Source organism: Prionailurus viverrinus, chromosome D1 (genome assembly GCF_022837055.1).
Source record: "Prionailurus viverrinus isolate Anna chromosome D1, UM_Priviv_1.0, whole genome shotgun sequence".
NCBI lineage: Eukaryota > Metazoa > Chordata > Mammalia > Carnivora > Felidae > Prionailurus > Prionailurus viverrinus.
This window is the reverse complement of record NC_062570.1, coordinates 16,219,253-16,244,630: the sequence shown is the minus strand read 5'-3', so window position 1 is coordinate 16,244,630 and position 25,378 is coordinate 16,219,253. Positions and strand designations below refer to the sequence as shown.

Here is a 25,378-nt window from a genome sequence, read left to right as displayed (position 1 = left end):
GAAAAAAGGCTACACTTCTACCCAAGAACTTTCTTTTCACTTGAAATATAGGTTGACTTCTGCAAACCTGCTTAAAAAAAATAACTACCCGTTGTTTAAATAATCCCGACAGTTAAGCCAAAAACAAAAGCCATCATTGTTATGTTAAAGAGCCCTAGCCTTCTGACTCTGAACTTCCAATTCCGAGAGCTCTAAAAAAAAAAAAAAAAAAAAAAAAAAAAAGGAGAGAGGCCAAGCCGAGAAAGCGCCGGGAAAGAATTACTACAGGAGGGTGCTCAACGCAAGCCCTTCCTGCCTCCCTCTCATCTTGCTCCCATCACACCCTTTAACACGTGGGGTTCCTGGAAGATGTAGCCGGCAAGGTAACAGTGCTGGCTTCCCAAGGATTCAGACTTGTCTAAAAAACCAAAAGGCTAAGGCAAAATGACTACACACACACACACACAAAAAAGACAAAAAAGGAGCTGCAATTAACTCCACGTTTGGCACTGTGGCATCATAAGCCCGGACAGTCCTGAGACGGGCGACAGGAGACACCATGCTACACATGGTCAAGTATTCCTGGGAACGGGGCCCAAATGGCCATTCATCACACATACTTTTCCTTTCAATATGGCTTTCCCTGATGAGCACAGCCTTCCAAGACAGAGTCCAGGCAAGAGTCATCAAACCGATGCCTTCTGAACAGTGATGTCCTTGGAGACCAGACTGCCAAGATTTTAACACTTTCTTTTCTCCAAACATAGAAACACACCTGCCAAGTAGAGCACCGTAAAATACTGTGATATCATATTTAGCTTCCAGTGATTAAGAATGCAATGGAGCTGTCTGATGTCACTTCCTAAATGAAACCTAATGGCAAAAATAGTTAACGGTGTAGAATGTCTGTATTACCCATACCCCTAACTCGAAGGTAACCAGTTATTTGAGAACTTCCAGCATACCATTACCAGGAATACCTTTACTAAATTCCACTTAACTCATAAATGTTTTGACATTTGACGGTTTTTATTTATTTTTTTATTATTTAAAACATTTTTTTTTAATGTTTGTTTATTTTTGAGAGAGAGACAGAGTGTGAGCCAGGGAGGGGCAGAGAGAGAGGGAGACACAGAATCCGAAGCAGGCTCCAGGCTCTGAGCTGTCAGCACAGAGCCTGACCCGGGGCTCGAACCCACGAACCATGAGATCATGACCTGAGCCGAAGTCGGACGCTCAACCGACTGAGCCACCCGGGCGCCCCTGATGGCTTTTATTTTAATGAAAGAATTTTAAAGCTTTTGTGTCTGGTTTTATTTGTAAGCGCTAGAGCAGTAAGAATATTTTTTCTCCATACGAGAACCTAAGTGAACCCAAAGTAAGTATTCAGATAACAATGTTTATATATAAAATATAATGAAGACATTTGAGAAAAATACATGAAATTCTGTGTCAAGGAATTGTGTACTACCAAGCCAACTTTTCAAACAAAGTATTATTTCTTTTACCTGTTCATTCATTCAAAAACCATCTATACGCCTGCCATTTTATATGCTATCTGCTCTAGATGCAAAGATAATTAAGACACGATTCCTGATCCCATGAAGTATCTAAAGGCAGACAGGCAGGTTCACAATGTCACTCTTGCTTTCAAAAACCAATGCCAGAAGGATAAAATACCATGAAAATCATATTCTGGAATAAAAGTTGGCTGACATCTTGGAATAGTTCATTCTTCCTCTTATATATTAGTATTTGGTTCATAGAGAAATGGTCAACAAATTTCAAAATCCTTCCAAAAGACAGCAATATATATCTCCATCCCTCAGTACTGTAACCAGGCACCACTCCAGCATTAGCGATCAGAGTTTACGTAATCGACCTAAACCATCTGCAGTGATTAGATGTGACACGGTTCCCAGTAACACCAGTGATCTGATAAACTTTCAACTGGTCGACCTCAACGCCTTTCCTCCCCACCCTCAACTAAATAAAATACGTAGATTTTTGGTTACTCCCTTAAATTCTTCCCAATTTACCACTGTCAGGGCAAAATACTCACCTGGAGTTCACCTCCCCAGGCTAAGGTGGAGGTTCCAAAGCTACTTTGCAAACTTCTCCATTAAATAAACGAGCTCAACCTCTTCTAGCCTCAGATGACTAAGGTCTAGGATGAGTCTGCTCACACCCTTCTTTTCTAGCAAGAGACTCCTCCTCCCTTCAGATCACAATTTGAATTAAGTGGTAGGTTTCTCAGACATGCCCCTTGGCAATAGTATCTTCTCATTGGGCCTTCAAAATTTTAGTCTCAAGAGTCTGAATAATCAAACTTCTTCAACTACAAAGGTTCATCAATGAATCAACTGAAGATTAACATCAATAACCACAGACAGCATCAAAAATCACCCCAATACCATACCGTTCCAAATTCTTTGAAATGTGAAGCTTCTGACTATTGGTATCGTCATATATTGGCTTCACCATATGAGGCCACAGGAGGACTAAGACAATTAAGAAGAACAACTCAAGAAGGTGAAGACACATACAAGAAGCATACAGTGTATTTCAGTTCTAGTTAAAAAAGAGTAACACTCGGGGCACCTGGGTGGCTCAGTCGGTTGAGCGTCCGACTCAGGTCAGACCTGAGCGTCAGACCTCAGGATGGCTCAGGTCATGATCTCGCTCACGGGTTGGAGCCCCAAGCTGGGCTCTGTGCTGACGGCTCAGAGCCTGGAGCCTGCTTCAGATTCTGTGTCTCCCTCTCTCTCTGCCCCGCCCCTGCTCACACTCTGTCTCTCTCAAAATAAATAAACATTAAAAAAATTTAACGGTAACACTTAACACTGTTCTTTTAGGAGTTTATTCCAGTGAGCTGTCACTTCTGCTGGGATATTTCCCTCTGTGTCTCCTGCTACAAGCTCTAAAACACCAAGGTCCTGATGTGGCATTTTAAAGACATGTATACATAATCACTAGTATTTAATTAGCATAAGGGATTTTTTAAAAATGTTCCCTGTTTGTTTTCTTTTCTAGCGTGTTCACTCTTTGAGGATAAGGACAGTGTACTTATTCATTTTTGTATTTTTTCTGTATCTGGCACAAACTTGGCACTCCATAAATGTAAAATGAAAATAAAAGAAACGCAATTGTTTATAAAACACTGAGTAGCTACTGTGGTAATAGCACTGTAATAGAACATACTGGTGGAATCCAAAGAATTAAACAATATGATTCTTCCTTTTAAAAATGCACAGGGAGAGGGGCACCAGGGTGGCTTAGTCGGTTAAGCATCTGACCTTGGCTCAGGCCATGATCTCATGGTTCATGGAGTTCGAGCTCCACGGTGGGCTCTCTGCTGTCAGGGTGGAGCCCGGATCCTCCCTCCCTCTCTCCCTCTGCCCCGCCCCCACTCATGCTTGCTCTCTTTTCAAAAATAAACTTAAAAAAATTAAAGAAGAATGCATAGGGAGGGATGCCTGGGTGGCTCAGTTGGGTAAGCATCCGACTCTTGGTTTCTGCTCAGGTTATGATCTCACAGTTCATGAGTTCTGCCCTGCGTCAGGTTCTCTACTGACAGCTGTAGAGCCTCCTTGGGATTCTCTGCCCCTCCCCCACTTTCTCTCTCAAAATAAATAAACATTAGAAAAACAAAGAAAGAATGCATAGGGAGAATGTCCTCAAGCTAGCAGGACAGAGGAAAGCAATTCATTCATCTATTCAACCATTCATTCATTTAAATATGTGAGCCCCTTTCCGGGTTAAGGGATGAAGACAGTTCATATATTTCCTTTTTTTTTTTTTTTTTTAAGAATTTTTTAAAGTTTATTTATTTTGAGAGAGAGAGTGAAAATGAGGAAAGAGCAGAGAGAGACAGAGGTAGAGAGAGAGAATCCCAAGAAGGCTCTGCACCACCAGTGCAGAGCCTGACTTGGGGCTTGAACCCACGAACCGTGAGATTATGACCATGACCTGAGCCGAAGTCAGAGGCTTAACCAACTGAGCCACCCAAGTGCCCCCCTTATTTTTTTTTTAATTTTATTGATTTTGAGACAGAGACAGTGCGAGTGGCAGAGGGATAGAAAGAGGGAGACAGAAAATCCCAAGCAGGCTCTGTGCTGCCAGCACAGGGCCGGATGCAGGGCTCGAACCCACAAAACCGTGAGACCATGACCTGAGCCAAAGCCAAGAAAGAGTTGGACACTTAACCGAGCCACTCAGGAACCCTGAAGACAGCTCATAAAGATAAAAAACAGCTTCTGCTTTCCAGGACCTGCTAGCCTGTTAAGAATAGATGATTAAATTAATGGAACACAAGTGTGTTGCCTGGAATGGAAAGAATATGGAAGCACAACAGAAAGACGAACCCAATCAAGGAGAAAGAGTCAGGAAAGGCATTACAGAAAGGATGAAAACTTTTGAAGGATGAGAAGTCAGGGTCAGGGAGAGAGATTGCAGGCAGAGAGAAGAGTACATACAAAGCCACAGAAGTACAAAAGACCACGGCATGGAGTGAAATTACAGTTTAGAATGGCTGAGGGGGCCCTAGCTGATGTGGGAAAGGGGTGTCAGAAATCGAAGGGGAGAAAAAGGCATAGGCAGATCTCAAAAGGTGTTGAATGACTTCATGAGTTTGAAGTTTATCTTCAGGGAAGTGCAGACCTCATCCTGAAGGCTGTAACTGATCAGTGATGCTTTCAGGCAGCAGAGAAGCATGAATCAGATTGATATTTTCAAAAGATCACTATGACAGCAGTGGGTACGTAGAGACTGCCTTTAAAACCATAGGCAGGAGAAACAGCTATAAAATGACCGCGGCAGCATTGGGGGTTGAAGGAAAAGGACAGATTCCGCAGACAGGAGGCAAAATGGACAAAGTTTTGATATGAAGGGTTAAGGAAATGGAAAGAATCAGTAAAGACTGGAGAGTGTTTGGCTTGGGTTGATTAGTTTGTGGCGATATTTACCATGATTGGGAATACAAGGAGGAAGAAAGGTTTATAGAGGTGGGAAGGGAGATCACTTCAGACATTTGAATTTGAAATATCCATCCAAGTTGTAAGATAGGATAATGATCTGGACAAAGCACAAATGAGTCCATGAATATATTTATTTTCACAGAATATATTTATAAATTCTGAACCTTTATGTATAAATGGAATCACCCAAAGAGAGAACACCCAAGAGAAGAGGAGGGGCAAAGGCAGATGTCTACAGAATACCCACACTTAACACAAAGGTGAAAGGGAAGCCAAGGAAGGAGATGCAGATGGAAGGGCCAAGAGGAAGGTCATGCGTGGAAAGGTACACAACAGTCAAGGGAAGGAATACATAGCAAGGGATGGTCAAGTGGAAGTTGGGGAAGGACTGAAACTTGTACAGTAGGGTAACAAAACTGGGACGGCATCTCTAACCTTAGCACAGCTGACTTGAATGCAGCGTTAGAGGAAACGAACCGCAACGGGTAGAGGTGTGATTAGAAAGTGACAAAAGTGGCGGGGGGGGGGGGGGGGGGGGGGCGGGCATGGCTTGGCTCACAGTTCGTGAGTTCAAGCCCCGCATCGGGCTCTGTGCTGACAGCTCAGGGCCTGGAGCCTGATTCAGACTCTGTGTCTCCCTCTCTCTCTCCGCCCTCCCCAGCTTGCACTCTGTCTCTCTCTCAAAAATAAGTAAAACACTAAAAAAAAAAAAAAAAAAAAAGTGACAAAATGGAAATGAGTACAGACTAGTTGAGAGATAGGGAAAGACTAGCTTGGGAGGATTTTTTTTTTTTTTAATTTTCTTTTTAATGTTTATTTTTGAGAGAAAGAGAGCATGAGCAGGTGAGGGGCAGAGAGAGAGAGGAAGACAGAATCTGAAGCAGGCTCCGCGCTGTCAGCACAGAGTCTGACGCGGGACTCAAACCCACAAACAGTGAGGTCATGATCTGAGCCGAAGTCGGACACTCAACCCATTGGGCCATCCAGGAGCCCCTGGAGGATTAGTTCTTGAGTGGAATATGTTTAGATGCCAAAGGGGAACACAGCAGCAGAAGAGAAGCTGAAAATCCTCAAAAGCAAAGCGGTAATAAATGGAAAAGGCACTGGGAGAAGGAGGCATCAGCACTGGGAGGGAACGAATACAAAGCACAAGGGATGGAAATTCTCTTCTTCTAAGAAAGGGGTTAAGCAAGGATTTAGTTGCAAAAAAGTTTATGGGCAGGAGTAAGGAGAGAAACTTCTCTGAGACGACAGGCAAAAATTGGTTTATATGGGCATCTGTCAGATGAGAAACACGACAGATTTCTCCAGCTTTCAAAGAGGCTCAGAACCTACAGCAGTTTTGAAGAACACAGCTCTGAGGCACATAAATCATGGACAATGGCTAATTAAGAATAAATGGGAGGGCAGAATAATGGAGAAAAAAACCAGATGCAGGAATTAGTAGAAACTGATTTGGTTGCAAAGGGGTAGCCACAGCAGGGCCAAGATAAAAGACAAATGAAGTAACAGAACCTTGTTAAATCTGGGATGGTATGGTCAAAGCTGGTCCAATAAGCAGCAGGGAGCTACCATCGGTTCTCAAATGCAGAAAAGCCAGGGCTCTGTTTGAAGTTTACCCTGGAAGAGGCGCGCGCACACACACACACACACACACACACACACACACACACACACACACAGAATAAGACAGAGACTGAATAAATAGAGACTAGATAGCAGTCTACAGCCACGATTTAAATATGCTTGGCATTCATTCACTCAGCAAGTATTTACTGAGAACTGCCAGGCACTGTATGAGACTCTAAAGATAAACTGACAAAATTCCTGCCCCATGAGGCCACGATCTGGTGGAGACAGAAAATAAACATACAACAAATAAATAAAGAGACAAAGGCAATAGGATGATGGGAGTTCACTGTGGGGGTTATTTCCTGGGGTCAGGAAAGGCTGCTCTAAAGTGATGCTTCACCAAGGGTTGGCAAACTATGGGTCACTTGCTAAATCTGGTCTGCCACCTGTTTTTGTTCAGTCCATGAGCTAAGAATGGTTTTTAATATTTTTAAATGGTTGAAAAGAAATCAAAGAAGAATATTTTGGGAGCACCTGGGTAGCTCAGTTGGTTAAGCCTATGACTCTTGATTTCGGCTCAGGTCATGATCTCGCTGTTCATGAGTTCAAGCCCTGCGTCGGGCTCTGGGCAGTCAGTGAGGAGCCTGCTTGGGATTCTCTTTCTCCCTTCCCCTTCCTGCTCTCGTTCTCCCTCCCTCAAAATAAATAAAAATAATCATTAAAAAATAAAAAAGGAATATTTTGTACACATGAAAATTATATGGAATTCAAATTTCAGCGTACATAAATAAAGTTTTATTGGAACACGGCCATGCTCATTCATTTTTTTATTTTTGCGCTACGGCAGCAGAAGTGACTGTTAAACAACAGAGACCATCTGGCCCTTTGCAGAAGAAAACTTGCTGAACCCTGGTTTAGCCCTAAATGATGAGACAAAGACAGACATACAAACTAGGCGGAGGGGCACCTGGGTGGCTCAGTCGGTTAAACGTCCTGCTTGGGCTCAGGTCATCTCATGGTTCATGAGTTTGAGCCCCACATTGGGCTCTCTGCTGTCAGCACAGAGCCTGCTATCTGGGTCCTCTGTCCCCCTCGCTCTCTCTCTCTCTCTGCCCCATCCCCGCTCACACCGTCTCTCTCTCTCTCAAAAATAAACGTAAAAAATGGTTTTTAATAAAATAAAAGATCTAGGCAGGGCAGTATTCTTGCTTTATAGGAAGTGCAAAGCCCCAGAGACAGCAATAAGCATGCATGTGTAGTAGACGAAAAAGCCAGCATGGCTCTGCAGCAGAATGAGTGAGAATGAGAAGAGATGTTACCAGAGAAGCAGAGTTGACAAGAGGCCAGAGCCTGTGTGGTTTGGATGGCCCCAACAGGGCACCTGGACTTATTCTAGCAGTGGGGGGGGGATGGACAGTGAGGGGAGAGTCACTGACAGCTTTAAAGACAGGGAATAATAAGACTTGACTAATTTACACTTGGAGCACATAGTTGCTGTGTGAAGAACGACCTGCAGGGAGATAAGAACACAAGCAAGGAGACGTGCCTGGCTGGCTCAGTACGTGGAGCCTGTGACTCTTAATCTCAGGGTCGTGAGTTCAAGCCCCACATTGTGTGTAGAGATTACTTAATAATGAAATCTTTTTTTTAAAAAAAGGTTGGGGGGAGAAAAGGCAAGCAAGGAGATGACAGAGTAGTCCAGCCAAAAGATTATAAGAAGTCTGGGGTTTGGGTGGTAGAATTGAGGAAAAGTGGGATTTAGGGCATTTTGGAGGTCATACAGAAAGAATGTGCTGATGGGTGATTTGGGATATGAATAAGAGAGAGAAATCCAAGGTACCTTTTTAGTTTTAGGCCTGAGTTATTCCGAAACACAGAAAAGGACAAAACTGAGACTTTTTGGCTGCGTTAAGTGTAAGATATCTATTACACCCCCAAGGGCTTCAATGCACACCTGTCTTCTTGCCTGGTAGTAGTAATAGAGGCCACCTTGGAGGATGGTGGAGAAGATTAGGTAACATAATCCATGTAAAGTACTCAGAATACTGCCTGGCCCATAATAAACATTCAATAAATGCTAACTACTTCTATCATTATTATCATCCAAATGGAAATGCCAAATAACCCTGGGACTCCAAGAAGTAGTAAGAATAAGAGACAAAGATTTAATAGTCCTTGGGCATGTAGACGAGGCCCGGAAGAGACGGTGTAGACAGAGAAGGTAGCCAAAGTTTGCCCCGTAGATGACCCCAACATTCAGGAAAGTTAAGCAGAGGAGGGAAGCCATACAGGATACTGTAAACAACCAGTGAGTTAAGAAGAGGGCAGGTGAGGGTGCCCGGGGTGGCTAAGTCCGTTAAACATCCGACTTCGGCTCAGGTCATGATCTGGAGGTTCACGAGTTCGAGCCTGGTGTCGGGCTCTGTGCTGACAGCTCCGAGCCTTGAACCTGCTTTGGATTCTGTGTCTCCCTCTCTCTCTCTCTGCCCGTCCCCTTGCTCATGCTCTGTCTCTCTCAAAAATAAACAAACATTAAAAAAAAAAAAAGAGGTGAGTGCAGTGTTACAGAACCCAAGAAAAGTGTTTCGAGAAGGGAGTGGTCAGCCAATTCAATAAATACCGCCCAGAGGTTTAACAGGATGAGGACCAAGAATTATCTATTCAATCTGGCAAGAGTGGGCTCCTTGAGGACTGGATAAGAGCTATTTCAGTAGAAGCATGGGGAGAAGAGCCCAGCTGCAGTGGCTGAGGAGGAGGGAGAGGTGAGGAAGTGCAGACTGCAATGACACACAGCACCTTCAAGGAGTTTTGCTGTAAGAGGGAACAGAGAATGGGGTAGTTGCTGGAGGAGGCATGTGGGGGTCAAGGGTTTGTTTGTTTTTTTAATAAGGATTATAGTAAGACAGTTAGGGGCGCCGGGCTGGCTCAGTCACTAGAGCACGCGACTCTCCATCTTGGCATCGTTAAGTTGGAGCCTCATGTTGGGCATAGAATTTACTTAAAACAAATAAATGAATAAGATCTTAAAAGAGAGAGAGAGAGAGAGAGAGAGAGAGAGAGAGAGAGAGAGAGTTTTATATGCTTTGAGACCAGGCCAGATAGAGGTGAGAAAAACTGCCAGTGCAGACACAACCCTGAGGAGAAAAGAGGGATGGAATCCGGAGTGCAAGAACAGAGTGGTACTTTGTAGAAGGTGCCAGAGGATGTGGTAGTACTTAAGTTCCCTTTTACCAGGAAGGGAAAAACAATTAAAGACCTTGAGACTATGTAAAATACCTCAATCCATACATTACACTTGGCATAGCTGATTCAAGAATCAGTAAATCAGTAAACGAAGACTACTACTCAAACTGCTCCCGCGAACAATTCTGTTAATACTAGTTTTGGGAGTTTCAACCTTCAAATGGCCAATTTCCAAAGTTAACCTTACAAAGTATTATAACTTTAGTACTTATACTCATGCGATATTTTAAGCAGAGCTCCATCAAAAGAGGTCAGATAACAAGTTCCAGGGGAGAAGAGACTTGTTCAATGCTAATGCCAACACTCGGTCATCTGTCTGGTACATAAGAGGTTTTTTGAAAAATGAATTAGAGGGGCGCGCCTGGGTGGCTCAGTCAGTTAAGTGTCCAACTCCTGATTTCAGCTCAGGTCGTGATCTCACAGTTTGTGAGTTCGAGCCCCACGTCGGGCTCCACACTGACCACTGACGGTTGGGAGCCTATTTGGGATTACCCTCCCCCCCCCCCCCCACCACTCTCTCCTCTCTCAGCCTCTCCTTCTCTGCCCCACTTGTGCTCTCTCTCTCTCAAAAATAAACAAACAAACAAATAAGATTTTCCAATCTCTCCATTTCTTACTGTGTAGAGTGCTACATTTCATTTATGAATACCATTCCGGGGGAAGATGAGCCTCTTTGCGAGTACTTTTTCATCATTTATAATAGAAGAAAATATAGTGACATCTGTAACTCATTTCCAAAAACTGGAATGTGGCAATAATGCTGGTTGATTCTACAAGAAGGGAGAAGTATAGTATACTCAGGCACAGTCAAGACATTAACAGACAAACTTCCTAAGCCGAGATGGTTTCTGAAATCCAGCTGGTCAAGAAGTGTGCGCAGTTATTGAACTAATATCACAGTCTTGTCAACAGATCGGCAGAGGTATGGCCAAAGCCAAATTCTCTCTGGTTACTGGTACATTAAAGAGAAGAGTGGTTATTTTAATATACAACAGACAGGAAGAGACTTAAACTGTTTTAAGTATGATCTCTGCCTGATGTTGAGAAATGTTAACGTAAGAAAGTCACCTAGGATTGAAGAGTGTAAAGCCAACTCTTCTTCAATAACGGTAGTTGGTGAAATTTTCACCCACGGAAGAATGAACTTCAGTTTTCAAATATTTAATCAATTCTACCTAACAACTGTCACCTACGTAAGAAATATTACCCACTTTGTAATTAGAGAAAGAAGTGGCACCCCTGGGGCGCCTAGGTGGCTCGGTCAGTTGGTTAACTGTCCGACTCTTGATTTCAGCTCAGGTCATGCTCTCGCCGTTTTTGAGTTTGAGCCCTGCGTCAGGCTCCGTGCTGACAGCGTGGATGGAGCCTGCTTGGGATTCTCCCTTTCTCTCTTTCTGCCCTTCCTTCCCCCTCGCGCACTCTCTCTCCAAATAAATAAACTTAAAACAAAAGAAGTAGCACCCTTCATCCTCATTCCATGTCAACAAGAGCAAGAAGCAAAGATGCTCAAAACAGCCAAGCAAATGAGCAGGTGAACTCCACCCATCCTGCTTCAGAAAGAGGTACTCATAAAGTGGCTCACTGGTCTTAGGAAAGGAAAGGAAAGGGAAGGGAAGGGGAGGGGAGGGGAGGGGAGGGGAGGGGAGGGGAGGGGAGGGAAGGGAAGGGAAGGGAAAGAAAGAAGAGGAGCAAAAGAGAAGAAGAAAAGAAACACAGCAAATGAACACACTACATCAGATGGTAAGCTAGACAGATTCTTGGCAATGTCCCAAATGATTTTGCAGGATCTTAAAAAACCAAACCAAAACTGATCAAGAAAGGTACATTTCCAGACTCCTAGGTTCCAAGTCTGAAGCAGAAGAAATAAATAAGCCTGATATACTGTAGAAATGAAGTTAATCATCATCATTCACAGGGTTTATTCTTCTCTAAAAGGAAAGTACCACAACATGACCAGATCCCTTTGAATAGACTAGAAAAATTAAGCAAACAAACACCAACATTGTTTTCAGAGATGGTTCTTTTTATTCCAAGAGGTTTGGGTCCCCCATATATCAACTTTAAGTAGTTAACTTCATTCTGAGTTATACGCTCATTCAATTACAAGTTTCTACCATAAAACTGAAGCTTTTTTCTTCCAGCTTGTTGGTCATATCTTGGTACAAAAGTCAGGGTGCATCCTTCCTTCTGGGAAGATAGACGCACTGTTGAATGACCAATAGCAACTACAGAAACACGAGGTTTTCACTTCCTTCTCTCTGAAGGTAAACAGGGTTTATCATTCGGTAAAGTCAGTTTTCTGAAGGAGCAACATGAAGTTAGATGTCAAAAGTGTCAACGTTCTCCTTGGCAAAACCACAAAGCCACCGAGTCAGCCAACATCGTTTTGACCTAATATTTTTCAGGAATTAATGTTCAATATAGGAGCTGGGAAGTTTCGTGTTCTTCGTATCTTGAAAAACCAACTGACTCTCCTCTGACTACCACATCATATTTGGAAGTTTGCCATCACATTCTGAGAAGCCTACATTCTGTGGCATTAACCTATTCAAAAAAAAAAAAAAAGTCCCCGGTATTTTTTTTTATTATTACTCCACCTCTAGAGTCTCTCAAGTAGAATAAAGGATCATGAGAATTATTCTTTGCGTTCATAATCGCTTGCTTTCTGAATTTATACCTGTAGGACTAGCAATGAAAAGTTCCAGAAAAAGTAAGAATCTCTTATATTTCCAACTCCCAGAGTTTCTTAAGTGACACCCGATTTTACAATTAGGGAGTCCAAAGTGCCCTCACTTTGCCACCTTACAGAATTCCTGCAAGAAGCCAGCTACATCTCTGACCTCCAGTCATTTACTGAGACTGTCTGGTTAAGAGTAGACAGCATTTACTACCTGCAACTTAGAAACCTCATTATATGTATATAACCTTAAATAAATCTCGTGACCACTTCACCTCAAAGAAGGAATTTATATACAATTCCAGGACTAAATTCAAAGTCCTAAAGCTTCAGTAAAACAATGAAGATTTTGGAACTAAGAATTGGGAGGAAAAGGAGCTGGCGCAAATATCGGTTCTGCCCAGACTCTTGTAATCTATATGAATAATCCCAATTCACAGTTTTCACTCTGACTGTACAGGAAATGCTTTCTGCAACCCAACATATCTAAAAAGGTTTCATTCTGAGTGATGCAAGCCCTCCACGCAGCCTCAAAAACCAAGGGTCAGAAGCCTTTGTAATCCTCATTCGCATGAAGCAAACTTGTATTAGACAGGAAAGGATTTACAAAGCACTCGTTAGAATAGGTCCACAAGCGGTGGAAACCTTACCAAGGGCTATTCTGCAGCACGTCTCTTGAAACTACAACTGAAAACGGACATAAAAGCTACAAACACTTGTTTCCTATATTGAGACCGCACCTACTGTTTTCCCCAGTTTCTCTGGATGTTAAGATTTCTCTCTTAGCTCCATTTACTGAAGTCTTATTCGCCTATAAAACCACTATAACATCATTGCATAAAGACATTTCTCTGGAGCTGACTACTGAAAGTTAATTATTGCCACAAATTGACGATTCAAGTCAAATACTCAGGGAGCCAGTGAGGCCCCAGGACCCCTGGGGGAACATTAAGAAGTCTAAAACATGATCCATGCTTTATTTATTTATTTAGATCCTCTAAGATCTGAATAAAAATACACTTATTGATTCACAGAATGAGAAGGTAGCTTGAGAGGTCATCTTATACATATACAGGCAGGACCATACTTTAAAAATTCACCTCCACAGAAGATCATAAAGCTATTCTGGTTATCTCTTTCATCGTCACTATAATGACAAACGTCATTAGTAACGAGTTCTTTACGTATCTACCCTTTGCTTCAGTTTAAATCTATTTTTCTCTTACTCTAGTATCCACTGAGTTGGAAAAGAACTGGTTACCATTCCTAGTAACAGACCCTTTCGTGTCTTTTGAAGAGTTATTAAGTTGCCTCTTAACCTTTCATTCTCCCAACCTTTCCTCACAGGACTGACTTCCAATCATATAATCATCTTTTGAGTCTCCTCAGAACCGCCTCCAACGTCTCCTCATCCCCTTTAAGTTGAGGAACCTAGAAACGGAAACAACACTCAAGTGAGGGGATGGTCAGCACTGGCATTATCTATACAAAAGATGACGGCATCATGTCAGGATACCTCAACATCACCTGTAAAGCCCCACCTGGTACTTTTTTTTTTTTTTTTTAATTTTTTTGGATGTTTATTTATTTTTGAAGGACAGAGAGAGGGACAGAGCATGAGGGGGGAGGGGAAGAGAGAGGGAGACACAGAATCCGAAGCAGGCTCCAGGCTCTGAGCTGTCAGCACAGAGCCCGACGTGGGGCCCGAACCCATAAACCACGAGATCATGACCTGAGCCGAAGTCAGAGGCTCAACCGACTGAGCCACCCAGGCACCCCCCACCTGGTACTTTTACAGAAATGATCTTTGATGGCTCTTCAACGTTCCTCTGCCACACTTAAGTTAGCTTCCTACTTTGAAAAAATGACTCACAATTATCGTGCTTATTAATAAGTCTTGTACAATGTAATAGCTTATGTCATACCGTCCTGGCAAAGTATTCCTAAAAGTTGTGTGTGTACCAAATTTTCCATTCAACAGACATTCACTGACCACCTTCTATATGGAAAGTCACCACTATAAACAATACAAAACCTAAACGGTGACTTGGAAATGGTCAAGTCTTAAGCAAATCACAGTCTAACGGGCGAAAGACAGACACAATCAAAAGTATTTACAACATAAAGCAACCTGGAGTAGATTCTTTAAGGGTGGTATTAAGTACAGTAAGAAAAGAGGAAAGGAGAAGTTGAGTTTCCACTAGTAGTGACATTTGTCAAAGCTTCTTGGAAGAGGTGGGATCTGGGGATCTGAGCTGAGCCATGAAAGAAAAATAAGCCAGAGGCAGGGTAAGATGGGAAAGACTTTAAGGCAAAAGAGAAGCGTTAGCAAAGGTATAAAGGCAAGTGCAGACAGACCACAGAGAACATCTCAAGATGGTCGAAGCATAGAAGTGAGAATGTGTGTTTCAGGAGATAATGTTTAAAACGTAGAAATGTAGGCCATAAAGGACTGAGAATTTTAAATCTTATTTTATATTCAGTGAGGAGGCAAAGGGTTTTAGGAATAAAGTGACATAATCAGATGTATATTTAAGAAAACCACTGGCAACGCTGCCTATAGTGAAAAGGCAGGCAGGGAGACCAGCTACGAGATTATGGTAATAATCCACGCAAAGGTAATGGAAATGTAAAGGAGGATGGTAAAAACAGAACGGCGGGGACAGATTAAAGAAACGCCACAATAGTATCACGGACAAGCCTCACGAAACTAACTGGATGGGGTACGGAGAGCAAAGAGGGGACGCCAGCAACAGAGAGAGCACGACTGAGCCTTCCGACGGACACAGGTTTAGATGTGAATTCTAGCTCTGTTGCCTCCTCGCCATATGACTTCGGGAAACCATTTAGCTTGTCTGTGCTTCAGTTTCTCCAGCTGTAGACGATGGGGTGTACTCGGTATTTCAGCAAACTTTTTTTTTTTTTGGTTAATTTTTTTTAATGTGTTTATTTATTTTTGAAGGAGAGAGAGAGAGAGAGACAGAGCATGAATGGGTGATGGGCAGAGAGAGAGGGAGACACAGAATTCCAAGCAGGCTCCAGGCTCCGCACTGTCAGCACAGAGCCCGACACGGGGCTCGAACCCACGAACCGTGAGATCGTGACCTGAGCCGGAGGCGGAGGCTCAACCGACTGAGCCGCCCAGGCGCCCCCTCAGCAAACCTTTTTTTTAAGAGATAAGGAGTACTGTATGTTTCCTCCTTAAGCATACTACCCTCTGCTAGTTATTCTTAAACTTTAATCTGGTTCTGATTATTCTACTCGTGATTATTTTGTATTTCTCAAGCTAAGTTCCAAGCCCCAGTATGGTAACCTACAACTCAGCATTTATTCTATAATTAAATTATTAATCGCGTTGATCTCTGTAGACCAACACTTAATTCTCCCCACGCTGAAACTTGAGAGCAAATGTCAACTAGTTACCAAGTATAGACGAATGGAGCTGAACCTGGGGACCCTGAAGAGCCTCAGAATCATGGCAGGGGATACCCAAGTACTCCTAGTCATTCATAAAAAGGTAAAGAACACTAGTTACAGAGACAAAAAGTAGCAACTCCCACAAAGGTGCCTTGGCCTGATAACTATGCAACTCACCGAGGCACTGAATTCCTCAGTATCCTACCTGCCTATTTACTGTCTTGTTCTTTCTCCTCCCTTTTTTGCCTTATCTCTAATTATGTGCTACTTGGACACCGACGGTACCCACTGTTGCCAAGATGTGTGTGGCTGGCCTTCAACTTGGTTACACCTAGCTTGTTAATGAACTTGACACGGGGACCCAAATCAAGAACGTTCTAAAATCAAGATTATACAGCTCTCAAATAGGTATGTATGTGCACACGTATACACGTAGACATCAGAGTAATAAAACCCAGTTATCTCGGTAGAAAAAAATAAGATGACAGCCCTCATGGACTTTCGTGGACTTTGAGTCCTAATAATAATTAGGGATTTCTATGTACCAGGCAAATTGCTGAGTACTTTGCATGCATAATTTCAATTAAGCCTCACAATAATTTTAAGAAGCTTGATTACTGCTAATTTACAAATGAAGACACTGAAGCATGGAGAGGTTAAGAAACTTTTCCAAGGTCATTCAGCCAATAAACCGGTGCAGCCAAGATTTGAACCCAGGCAGTCTAAATCCAGAGCCCATGGTCTTAACAGCTCTTAATTACTGTGCTATACTATCTCACACTATTACAGATTAGATAATGAGATTCTCCCCATCCTTTATAAAGGTATTTATATACGCACAAATAAAAAAATCCTAGCCCGAGAGATTACAAAAGGATTTCCTCATTAACCAAGCTTAAAGAGATGTTATCCACATGGTTTTACTGCTTATAATTAAAGGCAATCATCTAGGAGCAATGTTGTATGTTTGTGTTTGATCTAAAAATTAGTCAATACTCATGGATGGACAGAAGTTGAATATACACATGTGTACGTATTTGTTCCTCTAGGTGTAGATGTTGATTATAGAGACATCTGTGATTAACTTCTCCCAGTTTTTCAGAGCTGAGAAAGTACAAAGGAGGGCTTGGTGAAAAAACTGTACTCCAACCACACTCCTCACCAGTAATAGTACTCTCCTAATTCAAGACAGAAAGCCACAGTTACTTTGATGCTGTAAAAGGAGAATGAAACAATGGTGCTTCAGCAAAGCACAGATTGGAAGGGTTGGACCTCCCTAAAACAGTCCCAATGTTTGAAAGGTTCATCGCTCATACAGCTCAAAGACATCAAACCATCTATGCCCGGACATTCCAACCAAACAAAAACAAAAATGCAAGAAAACAGATGAAATATACGAGAGAGACTCCCAACTCTAGAGCTAAATGCCAGCGGGATAGATCCAACCCACTGGTAGGACACAGAGCACTGCTGCAGTGATAATTAAAGGTAAGTTTTCTGGGGGAAATCCCTTCGGTCTATTTGTCAAATAGAAAAACAACTACTCATTTCAAAGGAAGGGGAATTTTCATACCCAGTACAGAAAACTGCCAACTAACTCTTACATTTATGTCTTTATTTCCTTAAAACTGCGGCCCATTAACTATGTCCGGTATCTAAAAAGTTTAGCCAAGTGTGGCCTCTGAGAAGTTGCGTACTAATCCTACCAGGGGACTTCTATCGTCCCAAACAACTACAAATCACACGACCAAGCCCGTCTTTCAAGTATCTCAGTCTTTGAAAGCAAGCGTCTGGCAGTGTAGCCTCATGGTCGGCTTCCCCTGGTGTGTAACCTGACAAGGTACAAAGCTCATTGAAATATTTAACAGTGGTGGTATGGATTTCTCTGGATAGGTCAAGAAAAGCAGCTCATCCTTTTTAAAAACATAAAGGACCATTTTATGGGATGTCATTCCCTCCGTTCAAGTGTCTGTGTATTTCCTCGGGGCTTTCTCAGAGATCTTATTGAGGGGGAAAATGAAAAGGCTAACAAAAGGACCCCTTTTCTCTCCCTATTCCCAATATAATCCGCCTCGGCCACAGGGCCAGTAGCATCCACACTGTCATAAATGCCAGCAATTAGAGAATTAGGCCATAAAACCACCCACTCAGGTATAAGAGCGCGGGCCTCCAGCTTTATTTAATGCACGCCATAAAGATCCTGTACTTCCTCCTTTCAGGCCTTCTTCACAACCAATGAAATGACAATAACAACAAAAAAAGTGGCCCTTTGTCTGCCTGCCCCATACTGATGTGATCAATGAAACCATCTGGGTCCAGGTGAAGGATTTAAGATTCCTTTTTCCTAATAAAGACTGCATTTCCTCTCACATGGCACACTGAGATCCATTAAGGGCCAGGCTGCATTTAGAGCAGTGACCTGCTGATGGAAAGTGAAGTGAAATGACATTTTCCAATTATTTGACTTTACTCTGAAACTACTCTAGAAGCCTAGCCAATTCCTGAACTTCTCAAGAAATACTGGAACCTACAAGAGTATTCTTAATTAACTCAATAATTTCTAGAACCTCCTGAAGTCTTTGCTAATGAAAAAAGTTCATTCAAACCTGAAAGTTAATGTTCATTCAGTCTGCGTTTTACAATCTGATACAGTTGAGGAGCAGATCAATAACTTCATATGATTTTCTTCGCAACCTACCGGTCCACACAAATCCCGAGTGTGTGTGATTTACTCCACGATAAAGTTGTATTTATCAAGCTTTAGACCAAACTAGGTAAGACCCACACAAATACTTTTTTCTAACAGTGAGCTCTTCAGGCTTCCTCTTTCCGCTAGGGCCCATGGGGTTAAAAATAGGATTTAGAAAGTACAGGTATGTTATGTCAGACTCATTAGTAATGTAACCGTTCTTAATCCCTGGAAATAACCTGTGCAAACAAAAGAAGTTCCCATCCCAGCAATCCTAGAATAAATTCCTCCCAAAGTAGTGACAGTCACATAGCTTCCCCCTTTCTCAAAGGTCTATGCCACTGGGCTCTCCACCTTGGCAGAGGAAAAATGGAAAGACAAGATATTCACAAAAGGCCCTACCAAAGGCCTTCAAGTTAAGTGCTAGAAGGAAACTGAAGTTCTGTGCCAACACTAGTGGAATGTGGGCAGGCACAAAGAGATCTTAATTAGGAGACCTACAATTAAAACAGTGAGTCTCCAAAAGAGAGAGAAGAGAGTCTGTTCTGCCTCCGAGCAAGCAAGGCACCGTTGCCCCCCTCCCCCGCCCCCAGCTACGGGGCAAGGAAGGCAACTCGGAGTCTGCCCGGAGCCTCCACGGATGCTCCACGGAGGGACAGCTCCAAGGTGAGCAAAGAGATGGAAAGTGAGTCAAGATGGGAGTAGTTTCTCTTCTCCACTTCCAGTCAGGAGGCAAATCACTATTTTGTGAATGATGATTCACAAAAGGGGAAGAACTGTGCCTTCAGAATATTAAATGGACGGAAAAGACTGGGGACGTGTCATATGCTTTTCAGTGAGAATGAAGAAAAGTTCTCAAGACTGCCTTTCTGATGCTCAGTAGAAACCAAAGTCCTACATTTCACAGCTTAGTAACAGCTACTCCGGGCAACGTAGGTACTGTCACTCTGGATTCATATATTCGTTAGCGCACGGAAGTTTTCTTCTCATTTAAAAGCTGTCCCACCTGGGGCGCCTGGGTGGCGCAGTCGGTTGAGCGTCCGACTTCAGCCAGGTCACGATCTCACGGTCCGTGAGTTCGAGCCCCGCGTCGGGCTCTGGGCTGATGGCTCAGAGCCTGGAGCCTGTTTCCGATTCTGTGTCTCCCCCTCTCTCTGCCCCTCGCCCGTTCATGCTCTGTCTCTCTCTGTCCCAAAAATAAATAAACGTTGAAAAAAAAAAATTTAAAAAAAAAAAAAAAAAAAAAAAAAGCTGTCCCACCTAAAGGAATACACCACCTGGACTGAAATACTTCCCTTTTGCAGTCCGGAATCCACGACACTGAAAACCTGAAACAAAAGTCAGCCAAACCAGAGGGCCTCTAAACACAAGACAACGACTTGTATTTAAAATCTGATCTTCAACTTTCTAGAAATGAAATTGGTCAGTTTCAGCAAAGAGCTTCTCCCATACAGGTACGTCCTTCTATCTTCATACAACGAAAACTTTCCCACTAAGCTGGAATTTCTCTTCCCAGTGATAACACCGGTTAACTGGGCAAACGGACTAACTAACATTAAAAATTACCAAGCAGGCTCACCGACTCTTGACTCTTTAAGTAAACTCAGAATACGAAGTTCTGACCCGGCCCCCCAAAAATAATAGCATAGAAACGAATGAGAATACTGGAGCAGAAAAGACTCACGAGCTAATATTTAGCCCGACCTTTTCATTTTACAGATCAGATATGTAAGGTTAAAAGTGAACTGCCCAAGGTCCCATCACTGGTCAATGAGAGATGACCAGTGTCATCTGCTCCACTTGTGTTCTCTGCTTCACTTTCTTTCTGTCAAGCTCAGGATTAGCTGTGAAGGTGATGAAGGAACAACTCCCCCTCTTGGTACACATGCCCAGTGAACATCCAAAACAAAAAACAAAATCACTCTCCAACTACCCTTGGCCTACAGGAACATCATCTTTTCTAGGCCCAGCCCAAGAGCGTGCCTTGGTCCACCTCAACTAAACTGCCATTTCGAATGAAAACAAGTATCAACCAATGCTGTCATTCAATTTCCACTTAGATCTACTTAAAATGTGCCATGTTATGATCGCAAGGGAAATTCTGCCTTTAACATTTTATGAGGTGGTTAAGGAAGAAGGTAAGTGGACTATGAAAGTACTAACCAAAGACTAGCTGCTGATACAGAAACCATTTCTGGGGTTTCTATTAAAAACAGCTCAAATTCGAGTCGACAGAGAAGATGCTGTGCCATGTTTATTGAGATGGCACCGTATGGTGGCATTAACAGTACCTGAGACAATCCTCAGAAAAGTGGGACAGTGTGGAGGGGAAAGGGAGACGAAGAAGCAGACCTCTGTGATTTCTTACTGTGCTCAGTTAAATCAAAGTTAAATTCGGCTTCCTGATTGTCAGACACAAAGCTGAAACAGAGGAGACCAGCAACAGCTAAATATCTGCTTAAAATAATCCCGTTCTGACAGAAGTTGGTCATGAAGAACGGTTACACGTAGCTGTTACCCAGAGATATTCAGTACAAGGGAAGTTACGGACCTGTGGCAGTGAAGGACAAGTCTCCATGGCGAAAGGAGTTTAAACAGGGAAGTGATCTGGAAGTTCTATCACCTTTCAACCACCTGAACTTACTAGCTGTGTAAGTATCAGCTTACATTTTGTTATAGACAAGTTATTGTCATCATTCACTTAAAGCAAACCAGAATTTCAAGAGGCTAGACTCATTTTGGGTCACCAAACCATTTCTTCATGAATCCAGACAAGACTTGATACAGATCTGTGAGTGAATTCTGAGAAACAATCTTTAGGATTCTATGTCAGCCCAGGGGAACCCTGAACTTCCCCTCTGGAATCTTATCATTGATTTGTGAGACTCTGTAACAAAACGCTTGGTTTCTACACTGAAAACTACCAGGTCAAAGGACCCAATCACTACGGTTTAGTACTGAACCATACTATGGGTTAGTACTAATCAACACATACCATCAACCCATATACATCTTAGATTGCCTCTAACTACCACATAAAAAGCTTACCAATGGAACAACAGCTCATTCAAACCCAATTCAGAAAAAATACTGAAATCGAATATAAGGAGTCAACCACTCTTCTCATTGTCAAGCAGCAACAACTGTTCAGGCAAAAGTTTTAAAGAAAAAAAAAAATGTACTAATATGATCTTATTTGAAGTAACTGCAATTCCTTAACAGGCTTTACACTACACACTACTGCTAAGCAAAATAATGCCAGTGGATAAGGAAGTGTTAGCACCTGATTAAAACTTTAAAAGTGATTTGTCAAAGACCAACAGATAAAATATTCTGGTGCCCAGACATTAGGTCCCTGAATCCAGGTGGTTCTCTTTCTAACCAGTCTCTTGAAAAGCTACGATTGGAAGCTGTCAGCATAAAACTTTGCTTTTGAATAGGTGATAACATTTGGAATGTGAACACTTGGTCCCTCAATACAAAATACATAAGCATGCTACACAAGGAGAAAATACGTCTCAAGATCCCTTTAAAATAGACTAACTTCTCCTAATAGAGACTTTCTTATCATACTCAAATATACATGGGGCTAAAATTCTACATATAACCAGGCAAGTCTCAATTTTGAAAATAAGCAGGTAAATGAAATGTCAGTAAGTCTTTTTTTTTTTTTTTTTTTTTTTTTTTTTGCTGCCGTATCTTTTAAAAAAGCAAAATCAACTCACATTTAAGCACCAACTCCATGCAAGTAACCTGAACGGTTCAGTCTTTTTGTCATGTATGAGGCCTTTGGTTCTCCAACTACATGGGATCTGTGTTGTTAGCTTAAAAAATACAGAATTGGCCTTTCAAAAAAAAATAATAATCTACAGCAACCAATAAATAGTCTCAAACAACCCTGCTGACTGCAGCTGCCTTCTGAAGGCTGGGAAAAGGAGGTGGAGACAGAGCGGAGAGAGGCAGGGAAAAGGGACGCTGCGGCTAGCTACATAGCAAGGAACACGCCCCCATCATGTCCTCCTTGCTCTGTCAGAAGGCGGGCTGTTGTCAGTCTCCTGATCAGGCTGCCTTAGAAACGATTTTTAAAAGGAGGCAGGAAGACTAACAACTAAAAAATGCCAGCTCCTTGAAAGGAGGGGCCAGGGTCCCTGGGATCTTCTCCCTCCCCTTCTTCCCAGGATCTTTCCGTATATCTAAAGGGGTGCAGGGCACAATAGGGGACGAGGGGTTTGCCCGGGACCAACGGCAGAGCACGCAGGAAACGGCTGGTTGTTATCTTTCCCTTTCTGTTTCAATCAAGAGCACTCCAGAGCAGCAACCCCCTACCCCCCCCCCCTCTTCGCTTCAGCCCCTAGCAGCTGCTCTTCCTCCTCCTAGCATCCTCCATCTCATCCCCCCTCCCCTACAATTCAAACTCCCCCTTCTGCATCCAATGGAAAACAAATACGCAACGCCACTGGCTGAACCTGAACTCAACTTCCCTTCCCAGGGCAACTTTCCTTTTTGCTGAAGGGGGCTGAGTAACGCATCCCCATTCCTGCCCCAGTACTAACGGGGAAGGGGCAAAACTCTTGAGCCTTCATCCACCTTGGGTCCCCCTATAAGAATCAGAGAGATAACCCTAACTCCTCCTTCTAAGGAATAACTTTGCTTCATGGCCCCCCTCTTTCCCCCAACCAAAAGCAACCACCACCAGAAGCATAATAAAGTAAAACTGTCCCTTATCTACTCTCCTCACCCCAACCCTGCTTCCCCCACCCCTTCCAAGCCCCAGGATTGGCCTAGGAAAAGGTGGATCAATAGTGAAATGACGGAGAAAAGGAGAAGGGCGGGAGGGAGCTAGGGCTGGAGACTGCGTGCTCTCAGGCGCAGTGGGTGGGGTAGGAGAGCAGCTGCTTCCCCTGGGAGGATGCTGCCCAAGTCCCCCCACAAACACCTCCCCTCACAGGGGCCCCCTTCCCCAGAGCTGGAGGGAAAGCCTGCCTCCTCTCCAGGGGGAACGGTGGAAAGCGGCTCCTCTCTGAGCCTAGGGGACAGTGGACTGTTTTCCTCTCAAAGATGCCACCAATCCTTCATTCTAAAGGAGGGAAAGGGTGGAGTGAAGGTAGAGTAATTCCCTGCTAACCAATAGGCTAGACACTGTAGCTCTGTAAGATGGGGGAAACAGACTGCTGGTCGAGGAGATCACCGTTATCTTCAGCGGGAAAGGAGGTGAAGGGAGGCAAGGTGAAGAGGAAAGTAGATTCTTCCTGGCGGGGTAGGGAAGGAGGAGGGAGGATCTCTCTGCACGGGGTGGGGGGTGGAGGGTGGAGGTGAAGGAAGGGGGAGTGGCTGGTAGTGCAGGGACCCGGCCCGGGGATGGGGCGAGGGTTCATCAGGTTTTCGGAAGCAAGGTGCTGGAAGAGACATCGGTCCCCAAGGGGTAGGAGAAGAACGTGGCCCTGGATGAGGCCATCACCCGAGAGATGCCCAAGAGGAAAACTGCCCCAAGAGTAAAACATCTGCCCAGAGAGGGAGGCGGGGATGTGGCGGGATCAGGTCTCTAGGAGGGAGGGAGGGAGGAATCTTGCTCGGATGAGGTAATCTGTGAAAGGGAGGAGGGGTTCAGTCCCGGGATGGGAAACCCCGGCGAGGGGTCTGTGCCAAGGGATTTGGGGAAGGGTCAGGGGAAGGAGGCGGGGGGCAAACGCCCTTAGCCAGATGGGTCCAAACCCCGGGGTGGGGGCGCCTAGGGGTCTGCACCCATGTATGGGGGGGGGGGTCCCAAGATGGGAGGGCCGTTTGCCCCGGGTCAGGGACCCCAGGAGGGTCCCGGAATTGGGATGCTCCACAATCCCGGATGGGGGAGGGGAGGGGGCTCCGCAGAGGGTCGAGACCCCGGGCCTGGGGGTTCCTCGCCCCCTTACCTCTCCGCTGCCGCCTCCCCCGCCGCTCTCCCCAAACACGGCCCGGAACCGGCGCAGGTTGGTGCCGATGGCGGCCGAGACCTGCAGCGCCGCGTCGAAGCCCGGGCCCACCCGGAGCAGGGCCGGCCCAGAGGAGGCTGAGGACGATGACGAAGACGAAGACGAGGCGGACGACGAAGAGGCTGCTGAGGCGGCGGCCGCTCCCCCTGGAACCCCAGCCCCGCTGCTTCCCGCCGCCGCCGCCGCGGCCGCCACAGCCGGGGGGGAGGGGGGCGCCCCGGGGCCGCCGCCGCCGACCGGGGGCCCGGGGGGAAGCAGCAGGGCCGGGACGCGTTGCCGCGGGGCGCCCCCCAGGCCCCGGCGCCCCCCGCCGCCGCCGCCCCCGGTGGTCCCGGGTCGGGCGGGGAAGCGCCACCGACAGCTGTGCGCCATGTTCGCCCCGTGAAGTGAAGCAGCGAGAGGGAGAGGCGACAACACAGGGGGGCGGGGAGGCGGAGGGGGGGGCCGAGGGCCCCGGAACCTGCCTGAGCCGCTCGGCGCCGCCCGGCGGCCTGCACCCAGCCGGCCGCTATGCAGAGCGCCGGGCCGCGCCCGCCCGCCCCGCAATCTGTATAGCGGGCTCGGGCCTACGCTCCAGACGCCGGGCCGCGGCTACGCCAGGCCGAGGCCCGGGCCGCCGCCGCCCGCCCGCCCGTCCGCCCCGCAACCTGGATAAGTGCATGCCCCGCCCTCCGGGAGCGGCATTGCTGGGGAAAAGGAGGGGGGAAGGAAGCCCAGGAGCCCGACGCGGAGCGCGGGTTCCGGGGAGAGGGGGAGGGGGCGAGGACTACAGGGAGGATGGAGGCGGAGGGAGCCCGGCCGCCTGCAGCCTCGAGAGCCGAGAGGCCGCTTACACACGTTCCCGGGATGCGCTGGGAAT

The 25,378-nt window shown here is 44.9% G+C and overlaps 1 protein-coding gene across 5 annotated transcripts in view; it reads right to left on the bottom strand.

The window, feature by feature from the left end:
• KMT2A (lysine methyltransferase 2A) overlaps window positions 1-24,943 on the bottom strand; it is an 84,667-nt gene extending 59,724 nt beyond the window's left edge. For 2 of the 5 annotated variants that reach the window (XM_047878082.1, XM_047878084.1), the window contains exons 1-2: window positions 24,460-24,942; window positions 22,279-22,377 (exon numbers count right to left, since the gene is read on the bottom strand). In XM_047878082.1, the coding sequence (XP_047734038.1) occupies window positions 22,279-22,377; window positions 24,460-24,891 (531 nt within the window). In that variant the 5' untranslated portion in view covers window positions 24,892-24,942. Of the gene's footprint in view, window positions 1-22,278; window positions 22,378-24,459 lie in introns of all 5 variants that reach the window. The other 3 variants (XM_047878085.1, XM_047878086.1, XM_047878083.1) reach the window with 2 other exon arrangements.
• Between the last annotated feature and the right edge of the window lie 435 nt (window positions 24,944-25,378).